Source organism: Mixophyes fleayi, chromosome 9 (genome assembly GCF_038048845.1).
Source record: "Mixophyes fleayi isolate aMixFle1 chromosome 9, aMixFle1.hap1, whole genome shotgun sequence".
In the NCBI taxonomy this organism is placed as follows: domain Eukaryota; kingdom Metazoa; phylum Chordata; class Amphibia; order Anura; family Limnodynastidae; genus Mixophyes; species Mixophyes fleayi.
In genome coordinates this window covers 26,522,788-26,550,623 of record NC_134410.1, presented here as the reverse complement: position 1 = coordinate 26,550,623, position 27,836 = coordinate 26,522,788, and the positions used below count along the sequence as shown (strand labels likewise).

Genomic DNA, 27,836 nt, shown 5'->3' with positions numbered 1-27,836 from the left:
ATGTGATTAGTTTACATTTATTTCACCAGCTGCTGAAGTATTTCCTATTATTTTTTTATTCAAGATATTGAAGCCTTCCTGTATGTCCGTCAGTGTCCCAATCTCCGTCGTACAGAGGAGGCCGCCAGTTAGTGGGCTATATTCATGAGAATGCAGCCCTTCAATGCACTAGGAACTAGTGCCAGCACTGAGGCGTGAGGCACAAAACTCCTCATGCCTCAGTAATGTCACAAGCTCCAAATGAATTGATAAGCTGGATCCTGGTACAGCCCACAAAATGGCCGCCTCCATGTTATCTAGGTGACAAGTGTTTATCTTTCTGTTCTAAAACAAACTGCAGCAACACTTGTGGAGTATGTATTGTGTACGGGCATTACCTCCTTGTAGTAGTGACATGACAAGTCAGGAGTATTCTGAGCATTTAGGAACATGAAGTGTGTTATGTGGGGGAGTCACCTTCTAACATCTAATAATTAATCAACAGAAAAGTTGTGTATTTGTGTTGTGTATTTGTGTTGCAGAAATAAACTAATGCAGATTATATGTTTTATACTGAGTAAATCCTTGATGGAGCAGGTATAAGGTTTAAAAGTGGAACACAGATTGTGCATACTTGCCAACTCTCCCTGAATGTCAGGGAGACTCCCTGAAATAGGGGTAATCTCTCACTCCCTGAAGAGTCTGGCATTCTCCCTGATGCTGAGCCAGTACAAGACGTGGTTGGCTTCGCCATCTGTGGCATGATGACACAGTTCAGAAATTGTGTCCTGTGTCCATGTATTGATGCCTATGGAGGTGGCCATTTTCATGTACACCAAGATTTAATCAAAGACTGACAGGTAAGGCAACATGACTTCAGTAATGGAGACAGAAATGTAAAAGATACTACAGTCTCTAGAGATTCATTAGCTGCTTTTCTTTAACGCATAGTTGCCTACTCTCCCGGAATGTCCGGGAGACTCCCACATTTCTGGGAGACCTCCCGGGAGAGCAGAGCAACCTCCCGGTTCTTGCCCTTGCAATAGATAAGTGGCGGGGGGCAGGGCTTAATGACGCAAATATCGCGTCATCTTAGCGCCTAATGATGCAATTTGTAAAGCCCCGCCCCCACACGCCCACCTCCCACGGGATCTCCCTGAAGCCAAAGAGGAAAAGTTGGCAAGTACGAAATTGTGGAACAGTAATCAATGCAATGGCAGCCACATACTAGATTATTATGCTGACAATATAATCTTTCCTCTATATAGACAGTATAGAATCACACAGAATATTCTTACATCTATACAGGACCTATGGAATCACATGGTGACAATATAATATTTGCTCTATATAGACAGTATAGAATCACACAGAGAATATTCTTACATCTATATGGGACCTATGGAATCACATGGTGACAATACAATATTTGCTCTATATAGACAGTATAGAATCACACAGAGAATATTCTTACATCTGTACGGGACGTATAGAATCACATGGTGACAATATAATATTTGCTCTATATAGACAGTATAGAATCACACAGAGAATATTCTTACATCTGTACGGGACGTATAGAATCACATGGTGACAATATAATCTTTGCTCTATATAGACAGTATAGAATCACAGAGAATATTCTTACACCTATACAGGACGTATAGAATTACATGGTGACAATATAATCTTCGCTCTATATAGACAGTATAGAATCACACAGAATATTCTTACATCTATACAGGAGATATAGAATCACATAGTGACAATATAATCTTTCCTCTATATAGACAGTATAGAATCACACAGAGAATATTCTTACATCTGTACGGGACGTATAGAATCACATGGTGACAATATAATCTTTCCTCTATATAGACAGTATAGAATCACACAGAGAATATTCTTACATCTATACAGGACCTATGGAATCACATGGTGACAATATAATCTTTGCTCTATATAGACAGTATAGAATCACACAGAATATTCTTACATCTATATGGGACCTATGGAATCACATGGTGACAATATAATCTTTCCTCTATATAGACAGTATAGAATCACACAGAATATTCTTACATCTATACAGGACCTATGGAATCACATGGTGACAATATAATATTTGCTCTATATAGACAGTATAGAATCACACAGAGAATATTCTTACATCTATATGGGACCTATGGAATCACATGGTGACAATACAATATTTGCTCTATATAGACAGTATAGAATCACACAGAGAATATTCTTACATCTGTACGGGACGTATAGAATCACATGGTGACAATATAATATTTGCTCTATATAGACAGTATAGAATCACACAGAGAATATTCTTACATCTGTACGGGACGTATAGAATCACATGGTGACAATATAATCTTTGCTCTATATAGACAGTATAGCATCACAGAGAATATTCTTACACCTATACAGGACGTATAGAATTACATGGTGACAATATAATCTTCGCTCTATATAGACAGTATAGAATCACACAGAATATTCTTACATCTATACAGGAGATATAGAATCACATAGTGACAATATAATCTTTCCTCTATGTGATCACTGTGGCTGTTCTAGATGAGCAGTGGGTAACTGAGATATTCTATGACTGGAGTCCTTTGTTAACACATAGTATGGAAACAATGAGGACAGACTGTTCAAGTTGGTCGCTGTTTACTGTAGATGGAAAAAAAAAAAAAGACGCCCAATGTGTGATTATATTACCTCATATTAACATCTCTTTCAAAGTCCTGACATCAACCACTCTCAGAAGCAGGGCCTGACATTTACAGAAATGGCAGGCTATGTATTACCTGTTACACTGGTATCCTTTAGTCCTCCGTGACAGCATACATTGTGGGATTAATCCCCCCTTGCATGAGTCAGGACAAGAAAGAAGACAAACATGGAGGGTATAAAGGGCCACCCTTCTCTCTGTGTCTTCTAGTTTTCCCCAAGCTGTAAGAGATCTTAATACCATATTAGAAACAACAACAAAACCTTAGGGTGGGCAGCCAGGGAGGAGTAAAGGAAACCGGCTTAGCAATAACCTGCGGCCTTCTCCTCCTGCTCCATGACTGTATACACTATGGGGGGATGCCAAAGCTGCCCCATTATACAATTTAACTGAAGCTTCATGCGTTCAACTTTAACATATAGGGCCCGATTCATTAAGGAAAGGAAAGGAAAAGAATTAGTAACTTTGTACAAAGCCATGTTAAAGGGGAGGTAAATTTAAAAAGTGGGGACAGATTTATAGTTGGGGTAAGGCATGTCCTAGATCAACTTTAAATTTCAGTGTAAAAATAAAGCTATGAAGTATTTTTGTGCTTTATAAAAAAAACAACCAGTATTTAACCTATGTGCAAAACAGGGCCGTCTCTCCCATTGGGCACAATGGGCAGGTATTCGGGGGCCCTGCAGCCCAGGGGCCCCGTCCGAGGCAGCGCTGAAAAAAAAAATCTTGCCAGAAAAAAAGAAAGAAAATACTTACCTTGCGGTCAGCTGGCGATCCGGCTCCAACCCTGGTCTCCTCCGTGCGGCGCTCGCAGTGCATGTCATCACGCCCGACATCCATTGCGGAGTGCAGCACGGAGGAGTCCCCTATACGAAAACAGCATTCAGCAGCAGCAGGTTGTTTTTTTTATTTCAAGGGACGCTGACGACTGGAAAAAAGTGATTTTATATATATATATATATATATATATATATATATATATATATATATATATCACTTTCTTTTCACACACACACACTACATATATGTAGGGGCCCTGGTGCACTGCTTTGCCCGGGGGCCCATAATGTGGTTAAGAGGGCCCTGGTGCAAAATAATAAACTAATATGCACCCCTTGCACCGTGACATGTTTGGTCCAGGAGAAAACTTACTCATTTTTTTTCCCTCACTTTCCTTAATGAATCAAGCCCATAATATCTAAATATATATATATATATATATATTTATTTATTTTTTTAAGTCATATTACCGCACTTAACACCCTCCTTCCAAACTTGGCATCTGCTGAAGTTACACATTAATACAACAGTGTTTGGTGAATGTATATCTGGAGGACCAGACTGTAGCCTTACATAACGTTTCCATAGAGACAGATTCCTTCTCTGCCTAAGAAGTCCCCATGGCTCTTGTTGTATGTGCTCTTTTGCTATGAGCTACGTCCAGCTTGTCTTATCTTTTGACTTAACACTTTGATTAATAATTCAGAGTGCAAAGGTTTGGATAGTCATGTGTGTCCCTCAATTAATGTATATTGATGCGACTGCACAGAAATGCATCAGTTCAATGGATGCATGTGTGGCCAGGCTTAGTCTGACAATCTGCATCCTGTTCCTGTTCAGTGTACAAAGTCTTGTGAAACCCTCAAAAAAAATGCCAGATAATTCTAGGTTCCCTGCAACAAAAATATTTCGTCTGGCTGGAACTAGACACACATGCACAATACTTGTTCTGTAACTGGATATTTTTAGCCAGGCTGTAAGTGGCAGCCTGCAGGCACAGGGCTGTATTCTGCATGTCACCTCCTCCAGCTGCTGGAGATAAAGATTCTAGAGTCCAGGGCACACCTATCCCTGAATAGCCTGGGTGACGGCTGCCCCACCCTACCACAGGGTATAAATACAGGCAGGTACATCTGCCAGGACCAGCAGCTGAACACAGGACACAGAGCCAGGCAGACCTTCACTCCTCATCATCACAGTCATGGACAAAGGTAAGGATAGGGATCCTGTGATCTCACTGTATGTGATCCAATTGGTCACATCTTACCTGATCCATATGTATCACTAGGGTCCTGCAAATACATTGTCTGCCCTCTATCATGTTTCTGCTTCTCATAGGCAGACCGGCACCATAGCTGTCTTTTAATATTGATCAAGGTCATGATGCAATCCCAGCATTTATATTACCCTCTTCACCATATGAGATAACGGGCAGGAAGGTTGTGTACATAGAACACCAGTCTTGCAGCCCCTGTAATTATTATTTATTATACATAGAACATTGCAGTGTTCTAATGGCAGGTGCATGGTTAAAGGGACGGGTGGGAGGTAATCCCCCACTGCCACCATTTCTATGCAATCAGCTCTATCATCTGGCTGATGGCTGCAAGATCAGCGCTCAGGTAGAGGCAGCCTGGTCCACAATAACAGCTGCACATCCAGCTTGTTTATGACATCAGACTATTATGGATAGGAATAATGAGTTAGTATCTCACAATAAGCAAACATGTCCTGTGTGGTGCAAGGGAAAATATGGGCATTTGGAAGGGGCAATTCAAATGTAAAATATTTTGTAATATAACCATTTTTCGACGTACATTTTATTCCTATAATACACGCAGCAATATAGTATATAATATGATCCCCGGCCAAGTATCATTTACAAACCACATTGTAATTTAGATACGAGGTTTGAATGCAAAAGCACCACCTAGTGGTCAAAAGTGGAACTGTAGTTTTTGGTGGGCTGTCTTCATTTTTGCGCAGTATTTCTTGTAATGGGGTAATTCCAACTGCCTTTGAACGTCCTCCAACCCCCCTTCCAATAATAATAATAATAAAAAATAAAAAAAATCGACAAAAATAAGCCAGTGAGGCAATCATGGAAATGCCATGAGAGCTGAAGGGACAAAGAACTTTCAACATTTTGGTTTCTCTTGAAAACTGGGAATGCTGCTCGATGAACCCAAGTAGGAGATGATTTATAAAGATGTTATTGTTCAAAAGGTCTCTTATAAAAGGTTTTTGCGTTGTGCTTGCAGCTAATACTGGCTGCACACTAGTCATCAACAGACAGGCATAGTGGAGAACAACAAAAATGAATGTAAGAAGGGGCAGTGTACAAAAATTGAGAAACCCATATTGCACAACGTTATTTCACACCCTCATTTGGCCACGATTATCCCGACAGTTTGAATTTTGTACCACATTATCTACCTCATATGATAGAAAAAGTCTCTTTTACTTAAAGATCTGCGGTAACAGGATATATTTCATGCACTGTAAACACTTGTCAATCAGCTGCCATGGGCAGATAGACGTAACTGCGTGATAAGGGATCCGGAATGATTTGCGTTGGGCAGAACATTGTACACTAACTACTGTATTATATGATCTAATACTTGTGTGGACTTTGGATGTTATCGCTCTAAGGTGATTGTCCACTGCCAAACGTGGTAATTTCTGAGCTGCACCCACTATTTCAGGGGTAGCATTAAAAGTTAGTTTCTTCCTTGAGTAACTCTTTATTATTCAGGTGTTACAGCAAGGAGACAGCTTTATGCCACAAGCAGGTAGAGACTTTAAATCCAGTCACAGATGCTGCATCAATTTCTTACATCCACAAATATGTCCTCAGTGGCAGGTTCTAGGCCACTTGTGGACCCTATTCCACGGGCATGTAAAGTGCGTAATCTCAGTACACCGTATTCAGCCGCAACTCTGATTCTGGCACCCTAGGCCTGGGACATTGTAACCTAATCTATACATATATCAATCTAGCCCTGAGCAGAGAGGTAGCTTGGTACCTGCAATGTATCAGCAGATCACTATGCTGTGACTGTAGTATGGTTTTGAAAAGGAATCAGCACAACATATGTATACTGTAGAGGAAACTTGTTAAAATCACAGTTAAGGTTCTGTCAAAATCTGAAAGAACGACCACAACCCCCTCCCCAGCAAAAAATAAAACGAGTGTAAATTTAAATGACTTTTCACCTAGGATTACATACATTATGCGCGGGCAGCACGGTGGCGTAGTGGTTAACACTTCTGCCTTACAGCACTGGGGTTAGGAGTTCAATTCCTGACCATGGCCTTATCTGTGAGGAGTCTGTATGTTCTCCCCGTGTTTGCGTGGGTGTCCTCCGGGTGCTCTGGTTTCCTCCCACACTCCAAAAACATACTGGTAGGTTAATTGGCTGCTAACAAAATTGTCCCTAGTCTGTGTGTGTGTGTGTGTGTGTGTGTGTGTGTGTGTGTATGTTAGGGAATGTAGACTGTAAGCTCCAATGGGGCAGGGACTGATGTGAGTGAGTTCTCTGTACAGCGCTGCGGAATTAGTGGCGCTATATAAATAAATGGTGATGATTATGCCAAAGTTTCAATCAATGAAGTACATATTTAAAATTAGCTGAACAGATTCCCCTAAACAGTTCCGGATGAAAATCACATGAATATCTTTTAACAGGACTAATTTTACTCAGATCAGTTGTATCAAGGCAGAATATGTAGATTAACAATGGTGCGCTCATTTAAGTCTTAACTAATACTAATGGTAGCATTAAAACTGCTGGTTATCAATACACACACACAGTGGTGTCTACATATAATTATATGGGTATTGTCTGATGATCTTGATGGAACCTTCCATTTGTCTGTTATTTAGCAGCTCACATATAGAAGCATTTTAGTCCACCGTACGGCAATACCATGGTGGTGTCACGTGAAATACCCATACGTCACTACAGGAAGGTGTTATAAATTATATTTAAAGGGACCATAGAGAAACTGGAGACATTAAATCTTATGGGTCTCTCTCCAACAGTTGATTCAAAGAAATGCGAGGGGGCAAAAAAGGATGGTGAGAAGCACTGCCATAAAGCTGGTGGGGGCCATGGGCATGGACATGGAGGAGAACATTGCAAGGGACACAAGGTACAGTAAGCTTCAGTCATCCCTGCGGGCAAGAATAGTAAAACAATCAAACATTCTATGGCCTCACTATGAAAACCAAGGCTGCAGAATACAGAACTGTCAGCTTAGCGGAGTTCTGAGTCACAGAACCTGTGAAAGATACGTGGCTTTACCTTGTGTGACGGAGCCTCTAGGCAGATGCCTATATTGCTCTACTGAAAGGTCCAGATTGTTATCTGCAGCCTATGTTCTCAACCCATGGTACATGTACCTCAAGCACTATCACAGAGAGATTCAAGGGCTTCTTCAGTCTATTAAATACATATTACTCAAAGCTAACTGAAACATATTAATAAATGGGCCTATTTCATGAAAACAATTAAAATCACATATTTTCCAACATTTAAAGTTGGGGAACCGGGACAGTGCATAAATCACTGATAATCATTTTTGTATGATATAAACTTATGCAAAACTAATGCTGAGAAGTATTTGTTAAAATATTTAAATGCACACGAAGCGGCTTCACACACATTTCTTCATATTAGTGGGTACCTTGAACACATTTACACACAATAGGAGGTACATTGTATAATTGTGCACATTTCGGAAAGTAAATATTAAAAAACATATTTAAAAAAAAAACAGTGGAAAAAAATCCTAATGTACAATGTTAAATTTAGGGTGTTTTTTTTTTTATTTGTTTTGTCTTATCACAGGGGGAGCACAAACATTCAAGCAGCTCCAGTGATTCCAGCAGCTCAAGTGGAAGTGACTGTGAAGGAAAGGTAAGTGAAGGTCCAGCAGATCCACTACTTATGTTAATCTTATAAACTTATGCTTATGCTAGTGTCCGAGATATATTCCCTCAGCCTGACGTCTCCAGATGATATATACTATATGCATAGACAGGAACAGCACATTTCATTAGGGTGTGCACCCAGGGAAACCTATAGAGCCATACTGTGCACTGCAGTGGCCCAAGTTCTAATAGTGCCAAACAGCGGTGGCCCCAGTACCTATTATATACATGCACATTAAATACATTTATTAACACAAACCTATGTAGACAGCTGTTTTCTTATGTGTAACTCACCTCTGGGGGTATAAACTGCAGGTTTGAAAAAGTGGAGCTGTTGCCTATAGCAACCAGATTCTAGTTATAATTTATTTAGTACAGTCTACAAAATGATAGCTAGAATCTGATTGGTTGCTATAGGCAACATCTCCACTTTTTTAAACCCGCAGTTTAGTAAATTTATCTCCCAGCTGTTAGCACACACCAGATATCATCAGTTCCACATAGGAGGAAATCTGTTTCGTTAAGAAGCTGCGGAACAGAAATTCGGCTGTGTATTAGTGTGCACACCTATATTTATATGGGTGTGCACAGTGGTGTACAGTGCCCTCAGCTAAGGTCTCGAGAAGACATACTGTATGGGATCACAAAGGCACAAGTAGATCGCCACATACAGGCTACTAGAGGTACTACACTGTAATCATATCCGACAAACGATTCGGTGACAGAAGTGGGAGCAGGGCCTCTCCTTCCCAGCTCTCCAGTTATAGGACTAATCCAGTCTAATGTTCTATTTCCACAGGCACACGGGAAAAGCCATGAACACAAGAAGAAGGATAAGAAGTTAAATAAGGACAAAACACCTAAAGACAAGAAAGATAAGAAGGAAAAGAAAGAGAAAAAAGAAAAATCTGACAAAAAACACTAATCTGAGAACTGCAATGTAACCGTCACAATAATACCTTATGTAGAGATGTCATTTCCCAGCAGCTGAGGGAAGCAATTTTTCTTTGCACATCCTGTTTCCTGAGCGCTGAGGCTTCTGGGTCGGATGTGATTAGTTTACATTTATTTCACCAGCTGCTGAAGTATTTGCTATTATTTTATTTTTTTTATTCAAGATATTGAAGCCGTCCTGTATGTCCATCAGTGTCCCCATCTCCGTCGTACAGAGGATACAGCCATTTAGTGGGCTATATTCATGAGAATGCAGCCCATCAATGCACTAGGAACTAGTGCCAGCACTGAGGCGTGAGGCACAAAACTCCTCATGCCTCAGTAATGTCACAAGTTCCAAATGAATTGATAAGCTGGATCCTGGTACAGCCCACAAAATGGCCGCCTCCATGTTATGTAGGTGACAAGTGTTTATATTTCAGTTCTCCACAAACTGTAGCAACACTTGTGGAGTATATGTTGTGTACGGGCATTACCTCCTTGTAGTAGTGACATGACAAGTCAGGAGTATTCTGAGCATTTAGGAACATGAAGTGTGTTATGTGGCACCTTCTAACATCTGATAATTAATCAAAAGAAAAGTTGTGTATTTGTGTTGCAGAAATAAACTAATGCAGATTATATGTTTTATACTTTGCAAATCCTTGAGGGAGCAGGTAGAAGGTTTAACAGTGGAACACAGATTGTGGACCAGTAATCAATGCAATGACAGCCACATAAAAGATTATATATCATATATATATATATATATATATATATATATATATATATATATGGAAGCACAAGATGACAATATAATCTTTGCTCTTTATAGGCAGTATAATCTAACGTCTATACAGGAGGTATAGAATCACATGTGATAATGCAATCTTGTCTCTCTAGAAGTCCTTGGTCAGACGATACTTGGAATATACTGCTCTAAATAATATTAAAATGAGTGTCCACTGACAACTAAAATAAAACAAACGTAATGTTTAGAAATGGCAGTTCAATGGGCAAGTAGCGGCGGCTCCACATCTTCCATTTCCCCAACTGCAGGCAAGGATCTCCTAAATGGGCCAGGAGGCATAGGATCCGTCTGGCTCTAGTAGATAACTGATTGACATATTCCATATCATTATCATTTATTTTATATAGCGCCACTAATTCCGCAGCGCTGTACAGAGAACCCATTCACATCAGTCCCTGCCCCCACTGGAGCTTACAGTCTAAATTCCCTAATATAGACACACACACACACACACACACACACACATAGAGGGAGACAGACAGGGAGAGACTAGGGTCAATTTTGATAGCAGCCAATTAACCTACCAGTATGTTTTTGGAGTGTGGGAGGAAACCGGCGCACCCGGAGGAAACCCAGGGAGAACATACAAACTCCACGCAGATAAGGCCATGGTCGGGAATTGAACTCATGACCCCAGTGCTGTGAGGCAGAAGTGCTAACCACTAGACCACTGTGCTGCCCACATATCTGGAGCTCTTTGGTAACAAGTAGCGCTACGGGAGCTCTTATTAACGCGAGCTGTGCAAGTTGGTCACTGTTTACTATAGAAGGAGACGGCTGCCCAATCTGTGATTATATTACCTTGTATTAACAGGTGAGAAATACAAAACTCTCTCTGCATACGCTCTTTGGCAATTCAAAAGAAAAAAAACACCACATTAATACTAAAAGGGGAGACTGCTGCAAAGTGCCGGAGGTGTTTAGTGACAGTAGCAGAAGACTCTGGATGCATGCTGCTCATAACCAATTATAAGTCGTCTTACAGCACCACCAAGATCTATCACCTCTTCCATCAATCACTCTCAGCAGCAGAGCCTGGTGTTTACAGAGTAGGGTTATACACAGGAGGGTGTACAACCCCTTCTCGTCTGCCGATACCACATTGTGTAGTGCAGCATTACACATCGTTCCAGTCCTCCTTCCGGCCACACGTTACAAGACAATTGGAATGTAAGTGCATGTTAGCAATCTGCCCACACATGGCGAGACAGTGATCCTGTATAATCTAACTGCAATGGAAATTATCCATATACTTTAATGGCAATTATGTGCCATTATACCTCAATTCTGGGCAGGTTGGATCAGAATACCTTTCCATGTTAGCCACATCTGGCTGAAGCATAGTAATTGGATTTATTAGAGGGAATGCATGGAAAACATACACAGTTAGCAGGCCTTTAGAAGTATATACAGTCAGTGGCCACTTTATTAGGTACACCTGCTTGTTAATGCAAATATATAACCAGTCATCCATGTGGCAGCAACTTAATGTATAAAAGCATGCAGACATGGTCAAGAGGTTCAGTTGATGTTCAGACCAAACACCAGAATGGGGAAAAAATGTGATACAAGTGACTTAATGTAGAATGATTGTTGGTAGCATACAGGGTGGTCTGAGTATCTCAGAAACTGCTGATCTCCCAGGATTTTCACACATAACAAGTCTCTAGAGAGTTTCCAGAGAATGATGCACACAACAAAGAACATATAGTGAGCGGCAGTTCTGCATGTGAAACTCCTTGTTAATGAGAGAGGTGAGAGGAGAATGGCCAGACTGGTTCAAGATGACAGAAAGACGACAACTCAAATATCCAGGTGTTACAACAGGTCTACGCCGAGGAGCATCTCTGACTGTACAATGGATGGGCTGCAGCAGCAGAAGACCACATGGGGTTCTCCTATCAGCTAAGAGCAGGAGAAGTGAGGTTATGGTGGGCACAGGCTTACCAAAATTGAACAATTGAAGATTGGAAAAACATGGCCTAGTCTGATGAATCTTGCTTTCTGCTACAACATGCAGATTGTAGGGTTTTTGCATAAACAACAAACCATGGATCCATCCTGCCTTGTGCCAACGATGCACGCTGATGCAATGGTGTGGGGTACGTTTTCTTGGCACACATTAGACCTCTTGATAGCAATTGTTTAAATGCCACAACCTACCCAAGTATGTGCATCCCTTTATGGCAACAGACTGCCCATTTTCTAATGGTGCAGCAACACCATATCACAAAGCACACAACTCATGGTGGTTCCACAAACATGGAAGTGAGGTCAGTGTACTTTAATAATGGCCTCCAGTCACCAGATCTCAATCTAGTGCTGGGTACCAGATGTTATATTGTTTTACCAACGGCTACACACATCTGACCTTCAGCTCTGTGCTCTTCATCTGTCATAACCATCGGCTGAAAAGATCGTAACTCTAAACTCTGTGGAGATCTGCCTACAGTGCTGGCCGTGAGTGCATACACACTGCAGAATTGGCACAACAGCGTTTACAGAGCCTTTTAGTTAATTTATAAAATCCAACAATACTACGTGCTTTGGCATGATGAAACATGAGTGTGCGAGTGTACACACTAATGTGATATCAGACCTAACGGTCATTTATCATGTGACTGGCACAATAATCAGGTGAAAAACCTGTAGTGGGTGCCCAGCCTTATAGATCACCCATTGGGATGTGGTACAATGGGAGATTAGCAGCAGGAACGTGCAGCCGACAAATCTGCAGCAAATGTGTCATATCAACATGGACCAGAATCTCTAAGGAATGTTCCCAGCACCTTGTTGAGTCCATGCCACAAATAATACAGTCTGGTCTGGTGGCAAACGGGGTTCTACCCAGTACTAGCAAGGTGTACCTAACAAAGTGACGACCGAGTATGTAACACTCTGTATGTTAGCTTACCATACTTAATGCCACCTAAAAGTAAATTAAGAGTTAGATGGAGTTTTCCTTTCATGCATTTTTTCAAACTAAGGTCTAATAGGGGGTATCTGTCCCCAAACCAGGTACAAAGCAACATATGCGAGAGGAGTGAGAGACGTCCACTACAGACAAAGCCTGATTTTCATATCCAGTCTGCACCTATAACTTCCAGGTCATTAATCTGCAACTGGTTATTTGCAAACTAATAGTTTGAGAATTTCCCCAACTAGAATTGAAAAAAAAAAAAAAAAAAAAAATCACAATCTCTCATGAAGCCTTGTATTCTCCTTCACCCTACAATGAACTGCACCTCGGACTGTATCTAAGCTTTAACAAAAGACACGGAGTGTCCACTCCCATAATTCATAGGATCTACAAGGCATCATTTCTGTATTACAGCGAGATCTCTTAGCTGAGCATTGTCCCAAACATAGCATGTTTTGCCACACAGTATATTTCTATAGGATTGTCAAAGGGCTAACAAAACATTTAAGAAAAAAAACAAACAAACAAATAGCACTGAAGAGTGAACCGACCATCAAGTAGCCCAGACCCTGCAAATGTCCAAGAGAAGAACAAGCAGTCCGCTTCTAGAGGGAGACTGGCAGAATAGGATCAAGCACACAGAAGACCAAGGCACATTAGATGCAAACACAGTTCAGCCAACTGCAGGTTGTATACTAAGAACAAAATTTGCAACACATTAAGGGTCTTCAACATCTGCTTTCCTACTTTATTATACCTGCATAAAACTCACCTTTATGTCAATGAGTGAGGCCAGCGCACCATGGGGTTACAGAATAAGAGCAAGCACACTGCCTTCACAAGAGGAGGCAAGCTGGCAGCATGGGATCCCGCAGACAGCCTAGAAGACGGTACATTGGCAGATAGACTTCAGAAGATCTGACATCCATTTAAAGAAAGTGGCAAAATGCAGGTGATACAGAGCCAACACAGGGGTGAAAGGAGAGTACAGGAACAGATAGCAAGGTTTCAATTACATTCTCCTATAGGGAAAAAGTAAATAAATATAAAATTTGGAAATAAATATTCAACACTGGAAAATTATTAATTTAATGCGCTGATGAGATACAGACTGTAAACCAAAAATAAAAATACAGAGTTGTGTATGGAGTTTTTATCCGAGCATACGCTGTCAGATTACATTGCTGCCCTATGATACCTTTAAAGAAACACTCACAGCCACACATCATACAATAACAGGGATCCCAAGCTACAGCACACAGCAGCAGGAGGAACCAAATATATTCATCTGAAAGCTTGGCTTACATGTAGCTCCCCTGGGTTGCAGAATGGGTTAAATAAGGCAAAGACCAAACAGAACCACCCTGAATTTCATAAACAGTCCTGGGGAGTTTGACCACCACATTACCCAAAATGAAGTAAACTCATAACTTAATGCAAATGAATAGTTTATCTGAGTGTCCAGTAACGTTCAGGGTCTCGGTGTGGTGGGGGAATTACATGTACAGATAAAGTACAAAAGGATGCATTCATAATGAAACTCCCAATAAGTGCAAACACCTAAGTGTTCAACCACAAATAAAAAATGGGGAAGCATTATAAGAAGTTTTTGAATATAAAGCATAAAAGGTTAGATGCTTGGTTTTTTTTTTAGTTTTGTTTATTCGGTTTCCCAATACTTGTGGCCCATCCTTCAAGAACGAAGATCAACCATATATTGGAGATCCTTAGAGACAATAGGCAGCTGCACAAATGTAGACAAGCGGGCTCCACATCAGCACTAGGCAAAACTCCCCCAGGCTGCAGTTGTAAACAGCACATCATCAGCTCCAGAACAAGTCATCCAGTGGCGCACGTCATGGAGATGTTCCAGCAATAGAGGTTTCTAGAGAAAGAGTTGGACTTGGGATCCCATTACAATTAATGTCCAGGCAAGAAGGTCCATGCACAGAAAACAGTACAAAGACAGTGAAGAGAGACGACCGTTTCAGGGTGTGAGAAGTAATCTAGACCTAGAGATGAAATCCGACATTGACACCTCTGTCCTCAGGACACACCTAGACGCCAGTTATGGAATCATCTCACCAGGTGATACGTCAGCCAGTACATGAAGAGAGGCTGCACTGCAGCGATGGCCATGGTCAGGTACATTCGCAGTTGGTTCCTGGCCCCGCGCACAAGAACCCCTTCTGCTGCAGCTTCTGACAAGATCTTCAACCGCAGGGTCCGGATCTGGGACAAAGACACAATAGATGTCAACATAGTTCTGGAAAGCACTGTGGTTGGGGCAGTGTATTCTGCTGTACGTGAAGGAGTCAATAGCTGGCACAAACTCACCATGAAAAAGGCTACAGAGATACAACACCAGCTGAGGACCACGTAGTATACAGTCTTCCCAAAAAGGAGGCCGGAGAGAACTCCCCAGATCATTCTGGGTAAGAGTTAAACAAAGAGAAGCGTTAAATTCATAAACACACTCACTGGGGTACTACTCTCCTCAAACTTTGTACTCACCCCACATATTTGTAGCCAGAAAATGCTACAAGATCCACCGTGGTGAGGTCAGTATTTACAGTCACTAGGTAGAGACTAAGCAGGATAGCAAACACCTCCACTATAAGCCAGGCCAGGGCAGAGCTGGCCTGCATGCCCAGCATCTCTGGGCTAAAGCTGAGAATGGAAATAAAAGCAATTAGAGAGCACAGAATACAAATGCATCATGAGAGATTAGCATCCAAAAGCCTATGAGATAGTCAAAGCAATTTAGGTAGATTTAGGGTGACACCTAGTGACAATAAACAATTTCTACATAAGAAATGGTTTGCAAGGTCCTCTAAGCTTAGGTTCATGGTTTACAAAGGACTTTTGAAAGCTCCCTATTAACATGCTGTGCTCCATTACCAGACCATCGGCTCCCCTCTCACCACAGTAGGGAGGCAATCCATCATTGCTCACAAAACAAGACCTGGGACTAGATTTACTAAACTGCGGGTTTGAAAAAGTGGAGATATTGCCTACAGCAACCAATCAGATTCTCTGTCATTTATTTAGTACATTCTACAAAATGATAGCTAGAATCTGATTGGTTGCTATAGGCAACATCTCCACTTTTTCAAACCCGCAGTTTAGTAAATCTAGCCTCTAGTTGTATCAAGGATCTGTGCAGTAATTCCATTGTCATTATAGACTGAGGCAGTAAGGATCTCGAGCACATGGCTGATGGTTCCAAAGGTCTGTGACAAGATTAGACCGCTTCTGGGACCATTTATCTTACTATTACATGACCTTCATTTATAAGATCGAAACTCGCTCACTTGTTCTGTGTCCCCAGTGCCAGCCCAGCTACCAGAAGGTAAGTGATGAACGCCATGACTGCGGAAAGAGAGAGAGCCTTAATATTGGAACTCACTCCAGAGGCCGGCCATACGCTTATGCCTCCAAAGTCATTAGTTTCACATTAGTTAACTAAAGCATTTCAGTTTCAACACACCTGGAATGTAGAGATCTGGAGCGTTGACATCAAACCGTGGAGCAACAGGTATATCCTGCTGGTATCTCACCTCCCAGTCCTAAAACACACAAACCAAAATGGTCACCATTTACCACTATTGTTATGGTCATGCAAAAAACATTCATTGCCTCCTAAATTATCTTTTATTTACAGCAGCACCACAACATTTCTGCAGCACTGTACGTGAAATTTACAGCAGTATACAATATACAGACAGCAACGATCCAGAATACATTTTAAACTAAAAATAACATGGGGTGCTCACGAAGCTGCCTCATGTACCAGACACAGACAGGTCCAGATGTATATTTTGCATAGTGTACACTACTCCCCCTGCAGGCTGCTTCGGATGGATGCAAGAGCAGATTCCATTTGTCCAAAATGTGGAGAATCCTCCGCTAATTTCTGGCACCTACTCTGGAGCTGCCCTGTAGTGGGGGGACTTTTGGCTGTGGGTAGTGACTTGCATCCAAAACACGTGTATAGAGATGCCATTATTATACCCCAAGACGTGTATATTTGGTTTAGGTGTCAATTCATTGCTGGGGACGTCAGCGACTAGATATGTCACAAATTTATTCGCTGTTGCTAAGGTTGCAATAGGCAGAATGTGGATGGCACGGGAAGGACCTGACTTTGGTGCCTAGTTAACTTTGGTAAATGCTGCAGTGAGTGACAAACGATTTACTTATCAGTGTCGTGGTAAAATTATCAACATTAACATTTATTTATATAGCGCCAGCAAATTCCGTAGCGCTTTACAATTGGAAACAAACATTAATAAGACAATACTGGGTAATACATACAGACAATATAAAATATTATAAGGTGTGGTCAAGGTGGGCGAAATCGAGGTATGCGGTCAGTTCGCTGGCAGCAAACTATGTCCCAATATAAATTTCTAGTGGGAATCTGCTAGTTGGGGTGCAGGGATCTACTTAATACCTGTATAAGCTCGCAGCGTACTTCTATTTGTATTCCAGTTTGGATAAACTCCTTCAGGGATCGAGATGTATAGTACTACAATCTTTATGCAGAGTTAAGTTATGTAGATAGTACATGATAATGCATATTTAAGCTATACGTTTTATGGCATACTGTATTCTAAGTAAACATTCAGATATATATTGTGCAGATTTAATTATGTGATTGTTGGAATAACTTTTCTAAACCTGATTTAAGAGCGGATATTTAAATGGCTTTTTTGTACGTTTAATCCTGTGTGGAACTACAACATCTATCGTTGTGTCCATGTTTTCTTTTGTTTGTTATTTATTTCTTTGTGTTAAAAACCAATAAAAAATGTTTGATTTAAAAATAACACGAAGACCAGACATCTACTAATTAACAGATTACACACACAGATAACTTGATCTGCATTACCAAGTTATTTACAGTACAGCGAATAAGACTGATGGTAATGTCCACCGTGAAGTAGGCCTGGGCTCAAGAAAACAGGCCTAGAGGTACACAGGGTGATGTAATAGTAGAAGGTCAACATGAGGAAAGACAGCCCTGCTCATGAGAGATTACATCCTGAAGGGAGGACACAAATGGGGTGTCACAGACGGGGGGTAGAGGTGGTAGCAGAGACAAAGGAGTTAGGAGCAGGGCTGGGCAGACTGAAGAATATAGAAATGAGTTTTCAGAGCACACTTTAAGCCTTGGAGAGTAGAAGCTAATCTGATTGGGCATGAAAAATATGTCAACAGGTGAGCAGCATGAGCAACGTTCTGGAAGAGGGAATGGGTAGACGTAGTGAGGCAGCAATCATTAGCAGATCAGAGGGGGCATGAAGGAATGTGGGTAGTAGAAATCAGGTTAGAGATGTAATTGGGGAGGGGGGGGGGGGTGCAGGCAGTGGCATTGAGGATACAAGGGAGTGAATAAGAGTTTTGGTAGCTTCTATGTGAGAAACGTGCAGATCTTGTATACATGACGGAGGTGGAAGCAGCAGGATTTGAAGAGGACCTGAATGTGTGGAGTGAAGGAGAAGAGGGAGTCGGGGATGATACCTATGTAGCAGACTTGAGGGACAGAGGAGAAGATTGTGATATCAACAAAGAGAGAGAGAGGGACTAGGCAAGGGAGCCCTGTAAAAATTCTTAATTTAGGATTTGTGGGCGTTTGTTAAAAAGGTAACTGATATGTAACCCTCCCATGAAGTGGAATACACTATATGGCAATAAGCTATAAAAATTATCCCTCATATTTTATCACATGTTGACAAAATTCCACTACCACTCCACATCAAGGGCGGATCTAGAGAATACTTCTACCCGGGGAGATTTAGGAGGGGGCAATTTAGGCCCCGCCCCCTTTTTGACATCTGAGGCTGCCGACGGCTGCATACTATGTGCAGGTCCGTTCAGCAGTGACAGGCAGGGACAGTGTGCTGCCCGGATGCTCTGATTGTGTTTAAAACACAATCAGAGCGGCCGGGCAGCACACCGTCCCTGCCGAACGGACCTGCACATAGTGTGCAGCCGCCGGCAGCAAGCACCTGCACCCCCCCTGGATCCGCCACTGCTCCACATATGAATAAAATATAGGCCCATCCTCATCAGTTAAACGCATGGACATAATTGTTTGTCAATCTCTTACTACCATATATCCCTGACATAACATGATCTGGAGCTTACATGGTGCATGTAGGGAAATAAGAGCAGGCCAATCTTTTTCCCAACATAGACTGTGTCAACTGCAAAATAATACTTGAGCTTGCTCACTGGGATAATTCTGTCAATCTGTGAGAAATAGGAGAAAAACTGGTTATTGTCAACTAGAAACAGAACCAATATTGCAAAAAAAAGTGGATTAGAGACAATTAAAATATTGACTACTAGTATTTTTAAAGAGGAAATATAAATTCTACAATAATAAATACAAGAGTAAACATACATGTAATTAACCAGTTTTACAGTATAAAACACTGTTACATCACATAAGAGCCCTGTCATTTATGTCAATACCACCCCAAAACATGCCATGCAGTACAAGTCAAACAGGACTCACATTTTTGTCCACCATCTCCTTGCCCTGGCTAGCCAGGCTGCTCCCATAGGCCATAGCAAAGTTGGACATTGGTTCTGATAAGAAAGCCTGAGCAGGAATGCCCAGGGCAGGAGACCCATGATTGGGGAACTCCGTGCCATGAGGCCCAGCCCCTGCACTGGTGTCATCAAAGAGCTGATGTGGACTCGACATATTCGGGTTAGAGCCTCGAAGGCGCCGTTTGGAGGCTGTTGAAGAAAAACATGCTGCTTAAAATACATAGCAAATTTACCTAGAAAATACAAGTACAGTAAACAGAACACACTAAAATATACAACAAGGCTCTGGACATCAGACTCAGCCCAGAGGATATTGTTCATTGTGTCGAACCAACTTAAGACCTACAGGTTCTCTTTCTTTAGACTAGCAGTTTACAAAAAAAAAAAAAACAGTGAATTCAATTTCAAACCACTTCTCGCAGTGAACAACTCTCAACAAAAGACAGACTTGGTTTTGCCATATAGGAGACAACAGTGGCGCACGCAGGGGGGATTTCTGAGTCTCTAGAAACCCCCCCTGCGCTAAGTGGCCACTGTCCTATACAGCAGCCGCGACGCTGTCAAAGAAGCGTCCGCGGCGGTGCTGTATTGTATACAGCACCGCCGCAGATGATTCTTAGACAGCGCCGCGGCTGCTGTATAGGACAGCGCTGGCGAAATGGAGCAGCAGCTCTCTCTCGTTTTTTTGGGGGTCGGCGGGGAGAAACCCCCCCCCCCGACAATCCTCCGTGCGCCCCTGGACAAAAAGGTTCACCCTGCACAGCTTTGTTAGTAACCAAACATAATATATATCCTGGCTCAGCACCCCCCCAATCACCAGGCAGCGCTCGCCCTCCTGGCTCAGTGTACCCCCATGCATCCCTCTCCCTCCTGGCTCAGTGTACCCCCATTCATCCCACTCCCCCCTGGCTCAGTGTACCCCCATTCATCCCACTCCACCCTGGCTCAGTGTACCCCCATTCATCCCACTCCCCCCTGGCCAGTGTACCCCCATTCATCCCTCTCCCTCCTGGCTCAGTGTACCCCCATTCATCCCTCTCCCTCCTGGCTCAGTGTACCCCCATTCATCCCTCTCCCTCCTGGCTCAGTGTACCCCCATTCATCCCTCTCCCTCCTGGCTCAGTGTACCCCCATTCATCCCTCTCCCTCCTGGCTCAGTGTACCCCCATTCATCCCTCTCCCTCCTGGCTCAGTGTACCCCCAATCATCCCTCTCCCTCCTGGCTCAGTGTACCCCCATTCATCCCTCTCCCTACTGGCTCAGTGTACCCCCATTCAACCCTCTCCCTACTGGCTCAGTGTACCCCCATTCATCCCTCTCCCTTCTGGCTTAGTGTACCCCCATTCATCCCTCTCCCTCCTGGCTCAGTGTACCCCCAATCATCCCTCTCCCTCCTGGCTCAGTGTACCCCCACTTACCCCTCTCCCTCCTGGCTCAGTGTACCCCCACTTACCCCTCTCCCTCCTGGCTCAGTGTACCCCCACTTACCCCTCTCCCTCCTGGCTCAGTGTACCCCCACTTACCCTTCTCCCTCCTGGCTCAGTGTACCCCCACTTACCCCTCTCCACCTGGCTCAGTGTACCCCCACCACCAGTTACTCCTCTTCCACATTATCAGTCATACACACAACACCGACATCTCCTTCACTCACATTACCAAGCTCAGGAGAGATCACGACAACCTGCAGTTAAGTGACACGGATACACCTGTCCCCAGATCCGGGTATTACTTACGGGCCCTGAAGCTACTCTCCCGGTTCATGTCTCCGATTTGACGGCGCAGCGTCACCTCCTCCTTACCACGTGACGCGAGGCCTCGGCTGACCAATAAGACCCGTGCCGAGACAGACTGACGCTGGAAGGACTTGTCAATAAAGTTCAGTGACCCGTTTTAAAAAAAAAAAGTCTGATGTGGCAGGGGCGTGGCTACCAAACGTCACATGGGAGGAGAGGTAAGGTGGACACGTCATGGGACCCGACCAAGTGGGCGGCGCTCTCCACAAAACACACGTGACAGTAGTCCATTTAACTCCTTAATGTCTGGAGAGTTATCACTGTCCCATCATGACCTGCCCAAATGTTTATGGTTTACAGATGTGATGGTCTCCTCTGGGATTGTTCCAAAGCAAAGTTTAAATAATGATAAAAAATGTAAATAATAATTAAATAATGATTTTTCAAACAGATAGAGCTTCATCTTGGTAGCACATTGCAGTGTATATTTTTATTTTCTTAACTGTATATGTAGAAAAAAATAAGAAAAAAAATATTTCCATGACTGTTCATAAAACTACCTTCAGGTATTTAGCGCAACCCCACAAATGCACCAGAAAATGAACCAACCAGTTTGTAGTCATTGGAAGGTGTTGCATTAATGAAGACAGCCAAAGAGAAAGCAGGTTTATTATTATTATTTTTGGCATTAAATTAAAAATTCTGTTTCCTCCATTTATGAGTATTAAAAAACAGGGAAATAAAAAGTGGCTGCAATAAAACAAAACTTTTACAAATGTGAAATTCATTCAATGTACTGAAAGAGGAACCCACACGTGTCTACTTTCCCGGAATGTCTGGGAGACTCCTGAAATTTTGGGGAGTCTGGAGCAGGCATCCTCCCGGATTAGGCAATTTGCGTCCTAATGACCCCGCCCCCAAATACTTGAACCTGCAAATCGCTGTCTTGCGTAGTTAGGGGCGGGACCCCAGTGGCGCGATTGTGTCGCCCCTTCCTGCACTTGTCACTTGAGGTTCTAAAGTTGCCAAGTATGTAGGAACCTCTTTGAATTCATGCTATATATTGTGAATTCTGATGTAGTGAGGGGTAGCTAATACAAAATATAAAATAAATAACAACTTACTCACACAGACCTGAATTGTTTGTTACGGGTGATTTCCCAGTGGGGTTAATTCTGGGATCTGTGTTTTGTATGAAAACCAGATAAGGGTTAAACCACCTGTTAAATTCAACTTCAAAGGACTGTGCATGTTAGATTGGGAGAAGTCTGATGTCATCAAAGTGTGTAATCTGCCCCCTGAGCTGGGGACTATTTACATTTTAGAGAGGTCTGGATTCCAGTCCAGGATATATATAGATAAGAACAACTTGTCACCTAAGTGTATGGTCCAGCTCCCCCCAAATTCAAGGAGAGCTGAGGCCTCTTTGAAGTCGTCAATAGGCTGCTAGCTATCATGTACAGTACGCTTTTATAAAAACTAATATGCATCAAAAGGAACTTTTATAAACTCATCTGAGAAGGTCTCTATACGTATTTAAGATCAATGCAATAAGACACATCACATATGTCAAACTTAAATGCTTGGCTCTAAAGGAAACTATAGTAATCAACATTTTTCTGAATATTGTACCAAATAATGTCGTATTTCTTATGTAATTTTGTGTGAATTTATGACTTGTTTGTTGAAGGCAAAATTATATTTCTGTGATGTGTCAGAGAAAAGATATTGCGTGTATAAAATAAAATAAAAGACTAAGGTAGTTTGTGAATACAGGTCATAAAAGAGTAATTAGCATTTGTAGTGACCTCACAAAGAGGGGGGTGTGGATAGAAAAAATGAGTTTAAAATCTACCGAAAAACTTTAAGAAATTTCCATATTCCTGGAGGCCAACCTGTACTAGGGAAATGGTCCATGTTTTGCGTCCTCCCACAACAGATAGGAAGGTTTGTATGTTTCTGTATTTCTCCTTTTTATTTATTTTTAAAAAAAATGTTATTCGATTTTGGGGGTACAAAAATAAAAAAGTGGGGAGGAAAGGGAATACAGTCTCATTTGACTAAGAAGTACATTTGGCTTGAGGAGACATGAGTTGTGCAGCAAATACACTTTACAGTACATAAATAATCAATAAGCAAGTAAACATTAAAAATTTGGAGGAAGTCTGCGGAACAGGAGCTGGGAGAGCGGGGAATTGTTAGTAAGGGTAGCAGGAAGGGTTATTAATGCACTGGAAATGAGAGGAGGGCATGGGGTAGAGAGGATGATCTTTTACATGACAGGCGATGTCGTTATAGTGCAGTGTTGGATAACCTGTGACACTCCAGGTGTTGTCAAACTACAAGTCCCAGCATGCTTTGCTAATATATAGCAGCTTATTGCTGGAAGGGTATGCTGGGACTTGTAGTTTCACAAACACCTGGAGTGTCACAGGTTGGCCAACACTGTTATAGTGTGTGGTCCAGGCGATCCAAGTGTTTGTTGGAGAATTGAATGGGGCATTTATGTATTATACTGGTAATATGCTCCACATTTTGGTTGTGCGTGCTTGAATAAGAAGCCTGAATACGTGTTGTTTCCAGGTATCGGCTACGAGACACCTAGCTGCTGTGAGGTTGTGTCCTATCAGGTTTTGTATGTGTCTTTCTAGAAGTTTCTAAGCTTGGGGCAACTCAACCAGGTATGGGACAGTAAGCCTCCCGCTCCACAGCCGCACCATCACAAGTTGGGAACCGAGACGTAAATGACACTGATGAGTCTTGATGGCGCTAAGTACCAGTAGAACAGCAATTTGTACAAGTTTTCTTTAATTTACGTACAAACTGAGCTTTTAGCAACTCCCTGGCGCATCCCTGGCCAGGCCGCCAGGCTCAGAAATTTACTTTTATCTTCCTCCCATTATAGCTCATGAAGTTCTTTGGACGGGTGGCCATGCTTAGTAAAATGAGAATAGAAGGTATAGATTAGGCCTCTGGACCTACTCAGGCAAAAAGCTTACAGCACAAAGGGGAGAGGACGAGTACACTATTTTAATTGCAATCATTTTTTTTTATTAATTTAAAAATTGACAAAATTAGTGAGTGTGAGATGGCATTTTGGGGATATATATCATTTTGAGGCAAGATAAAGTGGGTTTGTTATGATTACTCCCCTGTCGCCCACATATCATGCAAGCTCAGGGAAGTACTGTTTGTGTCAGCCATGATGTTTTGTCACCATAGCAACCAGGCGCCTGGCATGTGACCGGCTTTGCTGCGGATATTACTTCATCCACGAATAAGCGTAAGCACACGTTGGGGTCCATTATTCTGGGCACGCCTAGATGACTTTTCATAAATTCAGAAACCCTCCCTACAACGTATTAATCACAGGGCAGGACTATAACTATGTGCTCTCTTGCAAGCATTGTGACCTCTTACTGTCTAAAAGCCTCACACAGAATAATAATTTGTCTCAGGTGGATACGAGGGGTCTAATCAGATGATTTAAGGTTCCTATGATTAGTGTTTATAATCCTAGGACTACCAGATCTTTCTTCTTTATATACAGGTAATCTGACACATACAAAATGGAGTTCAAGAGTCATTTTTAAATTAAAGTCTATATAGATTTTCTTTGAAAAGCTTATAAAATACTCAGTGTTAATACCTTTTATCATTACACTTATACCTTTCAGTTAAACTTGATAACCTTCTTATCTAAAAATAACGACACAGACACAAGATATAATTTTGGCAAAAAGGGGCATAGTTTAGTGGGAAATTTTATTTAAAACTCTGATGGCGACGAGAGCGAAGCAGTCAGCTAACAACCAATCTTTAAACCAATACAATGTATGGTGAATCTCAATACCGCTGTCCCAAGACTTTACGAATCCCAAGTCTTTACCATTGGCCGGTGCTAAACTTGGCGTCATCGTGACTGCCCCCTTCTGGACTCACATTGCCGCGTAAGACAGGGTACCCTCCGCCACAGAGAACCAAGAGTCAGGTTGCTGCAAAAGGGGCAGTGACGTGCAGCCAATTCAACGGTAGCACCTTCGATGAGTCACTGACTGCATTGCTCTCCTACCTACTGCTCCTTGTCTTGAGACAAGAAATTAAATTGTAACATAACCAAACCTATGCAGGGTGGGAGGGAGGTATCTGAAATCCAGGAACCAAGAGAGCCAGCCCACCAAGCCAAGTTAATTTATCGCCTCCTGCAAAACCACTCCCCACAAAGTGATTGGCTGGTTACAAAAAATGTTTAACCCCTAATGGTCAGTGCTGATGAGGTATAACACAATATTTTAATTGCCCTCAGCTTATGGCTTCACTTAAACAAGGCTGAGGCCCCCTTTTCTTACTACCAACCCTACTTTTCCTTGAAATGAGATTTGTTTGGCGAAAAAGAGTTCACAGTTTTATTTTCAAATCAATCTTTTGAAAGGTGGGAAATAAAACAGCACTGCATCCATCAGCTTCAGCCATATCCGTAATTATCCAAACCATAAGAGAGGGCCCTCCATGCCCCCTGGTGCCTCCAGGCCCTGGGGATCCCACCCCTCTTTACCCTGGCTTCTTAAAGATCCCCATAAATGTGGTATTTAGCATTTCAGCTGCAGTTTCAAAGGTGGGTGTCCCCATGGCCAGCACTTGCACCCCCCTATGGCCGCTGGCTGCAGTGCTTTTCCACCAATGCTCGGTTCCCCACCGCAGCCCGTCACCACTAACACCTCGTTGTGACCTTCATAACCTTGCCAATGCGCCAAATATCTCCTCCATAACCATATACAACCCCTGATCTGATAAATACACACGTCTCTTTACACAAATGTGACTTGTATCTGCCCCTTATAGATACAAATTATTCCACTGCAGAATTCACATTTCTATGGACGTCATTTATAGTGGAGTGTCTTGTCGCTATGCAACAGAATGCGATGCCCTTTGCATGCGTGCGGATCGGAATCAAGGTTTGCGTATGTGTGCGAATCAGGAGCGGAGAATGTCCCGTCGTTATGCAACAGGACGCGGGCATCGCAAGGGGGCAGGTGTCCGTCTAAAGGCAGAAGCAGGACGGCACCTGACAGGGTGGAGCAACTAGAGAACCTAGGGCGCCCTAAAGTGAATCTAGGCAGGAAGCTATTCATTGCAGACGTAGCTCTTGATTTTATTCCTGCTGATCGACGTGACATGCCAGGTGCGGAGACAGTTTTCTGGCTGAGTGTTCACCGGTACCATCCATGGCCAGAGTATACTGTCACGATCACAAGGATGTTGATGGTACTGGTATTTGGCGCAACTTAGCACAGAGGTGTTTAATCTAACACGCCTCCAGTATTCACCAGGGACCCCACAAGATGGTATGGGCTTAACTATGTGGGACTTGCAGGTAGTGGCCCTCAATGCCAGCCACTGGTGAGACAGCAGGTGAACAGAATGGTCAGAAAAGCCAGGTCGGTAACAGGTGAGCGATCAGGAGCAGAATCAGAATCCAAAGGGTAGTCAGGAGTAGACAAGGTCAAACCAGATAATCAGGGGACCCAAAATCAGAATCCAAGGAGAGGTGTCAGGAGCAATAGCCGAGGTCAACCCAGGAATCAAACAGGACACAGAATAAACGTTGGAGCTGGATATAAGACCCAATACTCTAGCAGCAATTACCTAGTGATGGGACGTGGTGTTCTGGGCAGCAAGAAGGCCCCCGACCCGCGAAGGGGAAGGTGAGCAGAGGCGGCACCTGACAAAAGTAACCCATGTAGCATCAATATATCACTCTGAATCTCAAAACAAGGATTTTTTTTATTATTACATTTAGTACTGACACTTTACAGCTTGCTGTGTAATTCCATCCTATTTTTCTATGTACTGTATATTTGTAAATATTACATGTAACAATGGTGGCTTCCAATGTGATTGCTTATAATATCTATAACAAACAAAGTTGGGCATTAGAGCAAAATACTGCCTTCAATTGAAATTGGGTATAGAAAAACAGCTCCCCTAAGAAAATATAAAGATGGAATTATTAAAATGTGATGAGAATATAATAAGGAGCACTACATCTGTACCATAAATCAATATAACAACATTTGTTAAAACTTATATAATAAAACATCCCCATATCACCACAATCCCTACATTTGGTCAGCTGAAATGTATTTGTTATAACATGCTATTCCAAGTATAATATTCTTATTCAGTCACAAATGTGGTGCTTATAACTAACGATAAAAGCTTATAAGTCTTTAAGAGAAAAAGGACGAAACACAGATGTATATGAGGAAAGAATAATCAAGACAATAGCTATGATACTTTAGAACAATATCCCCATTTTGTTTACAGTGAGCTGTGATAAACTCTCCAATCAGCAGGACTGAGGCAAGGTCACCGATCACAGAGTCCTTGTATAATAATATCTTATTAGTGATATGTAATCTTTT

The 27,836-nt window shown here is 42.3% G+C and overlaps 2 protein-coding genes across 4 annotated transcripts in view; one reads left to right on the top strand and one right to left on the bottom strand.

Annotated features, from left to right (window-relative positions):
• The first annotated feature begins 956 nt into the window (after nt 1-956).
• DPF1 (double PHD fingers 1) overlaps nt 957-27,836 on the top strand; it is a 199,084-nt gene continuing 172,204 nt past the window's right edge. Inside the window, exon 1 of the mRNA XM_075187106.1 lies at nt 957-1,162. The gene's annotated coding sequence lies outside the window, so the exon portion shown is untranslated. The remainder of the gene's footprint in view (nt 1,163-27,836) is intronic.
• YIF1B (Yip1 interacting factor homolog B, membrane trafficking protein) lies at nt 14,187-21,555 on the bottom strand. Of its 3 annotated transcripts, none has more exons than XM_075187094.1 (8): nt 21,409-21,555; nt 19,638-19,864; nt 19,265-19,369; nt 16,602-16,680; nt 16,426-16,483; nt 15,626-15,781; nt 15,449-15,542; nt 14,187-15,343 (listed from the first exon to the last, which is right to left on the bottom strand). In XM_075187094.1, exons 1-8 carry the CDS (start codon nt 21,434-21,436, stop codon nt 15,188-15,190), a joined length of 903 nt encoding a protein of 300 aa, XP_075043195.1. In that variant the 5' UTR covers nt 21,437-21,555; the 3' UTR covers nt 14,187-15,187. The 3 variants fall into 3 exon arrangements, with proteins under 3 accessions (XP_075043195.1, XP_075043197.1, XP_075043196.1); XM_075187096.1 differs by having other exon boundaries at nt 21,327-21,414; XM_075187095.1 differs by having other exon boundaries at nt 21,332-21,411.

Excerpts from the sequence above, each read along its gene's own strand:
- YIF1B (XM_075187094.1), bottom strand. The coding sequence starts at position 21,436 with ATGAACCGGGAGAGTAGCTTCAGGGCCC. Across the intron at positions 16,681-19,264 it reads TATTTCCCTACATGCACCAT|GACTGGGAGGTGAGATACCA; the intron begins GTAAGCTCCAGA and ends TGTGTGTTTTAG. Across the intron at positions 15,344-15,448 it reads TCTCTGTAGCCTTTTTCATG|ATCCGGACCCTGCGGTTGAA; the intron begins GTGAGTTTGTGC and ends TCTTTGTCCCAG.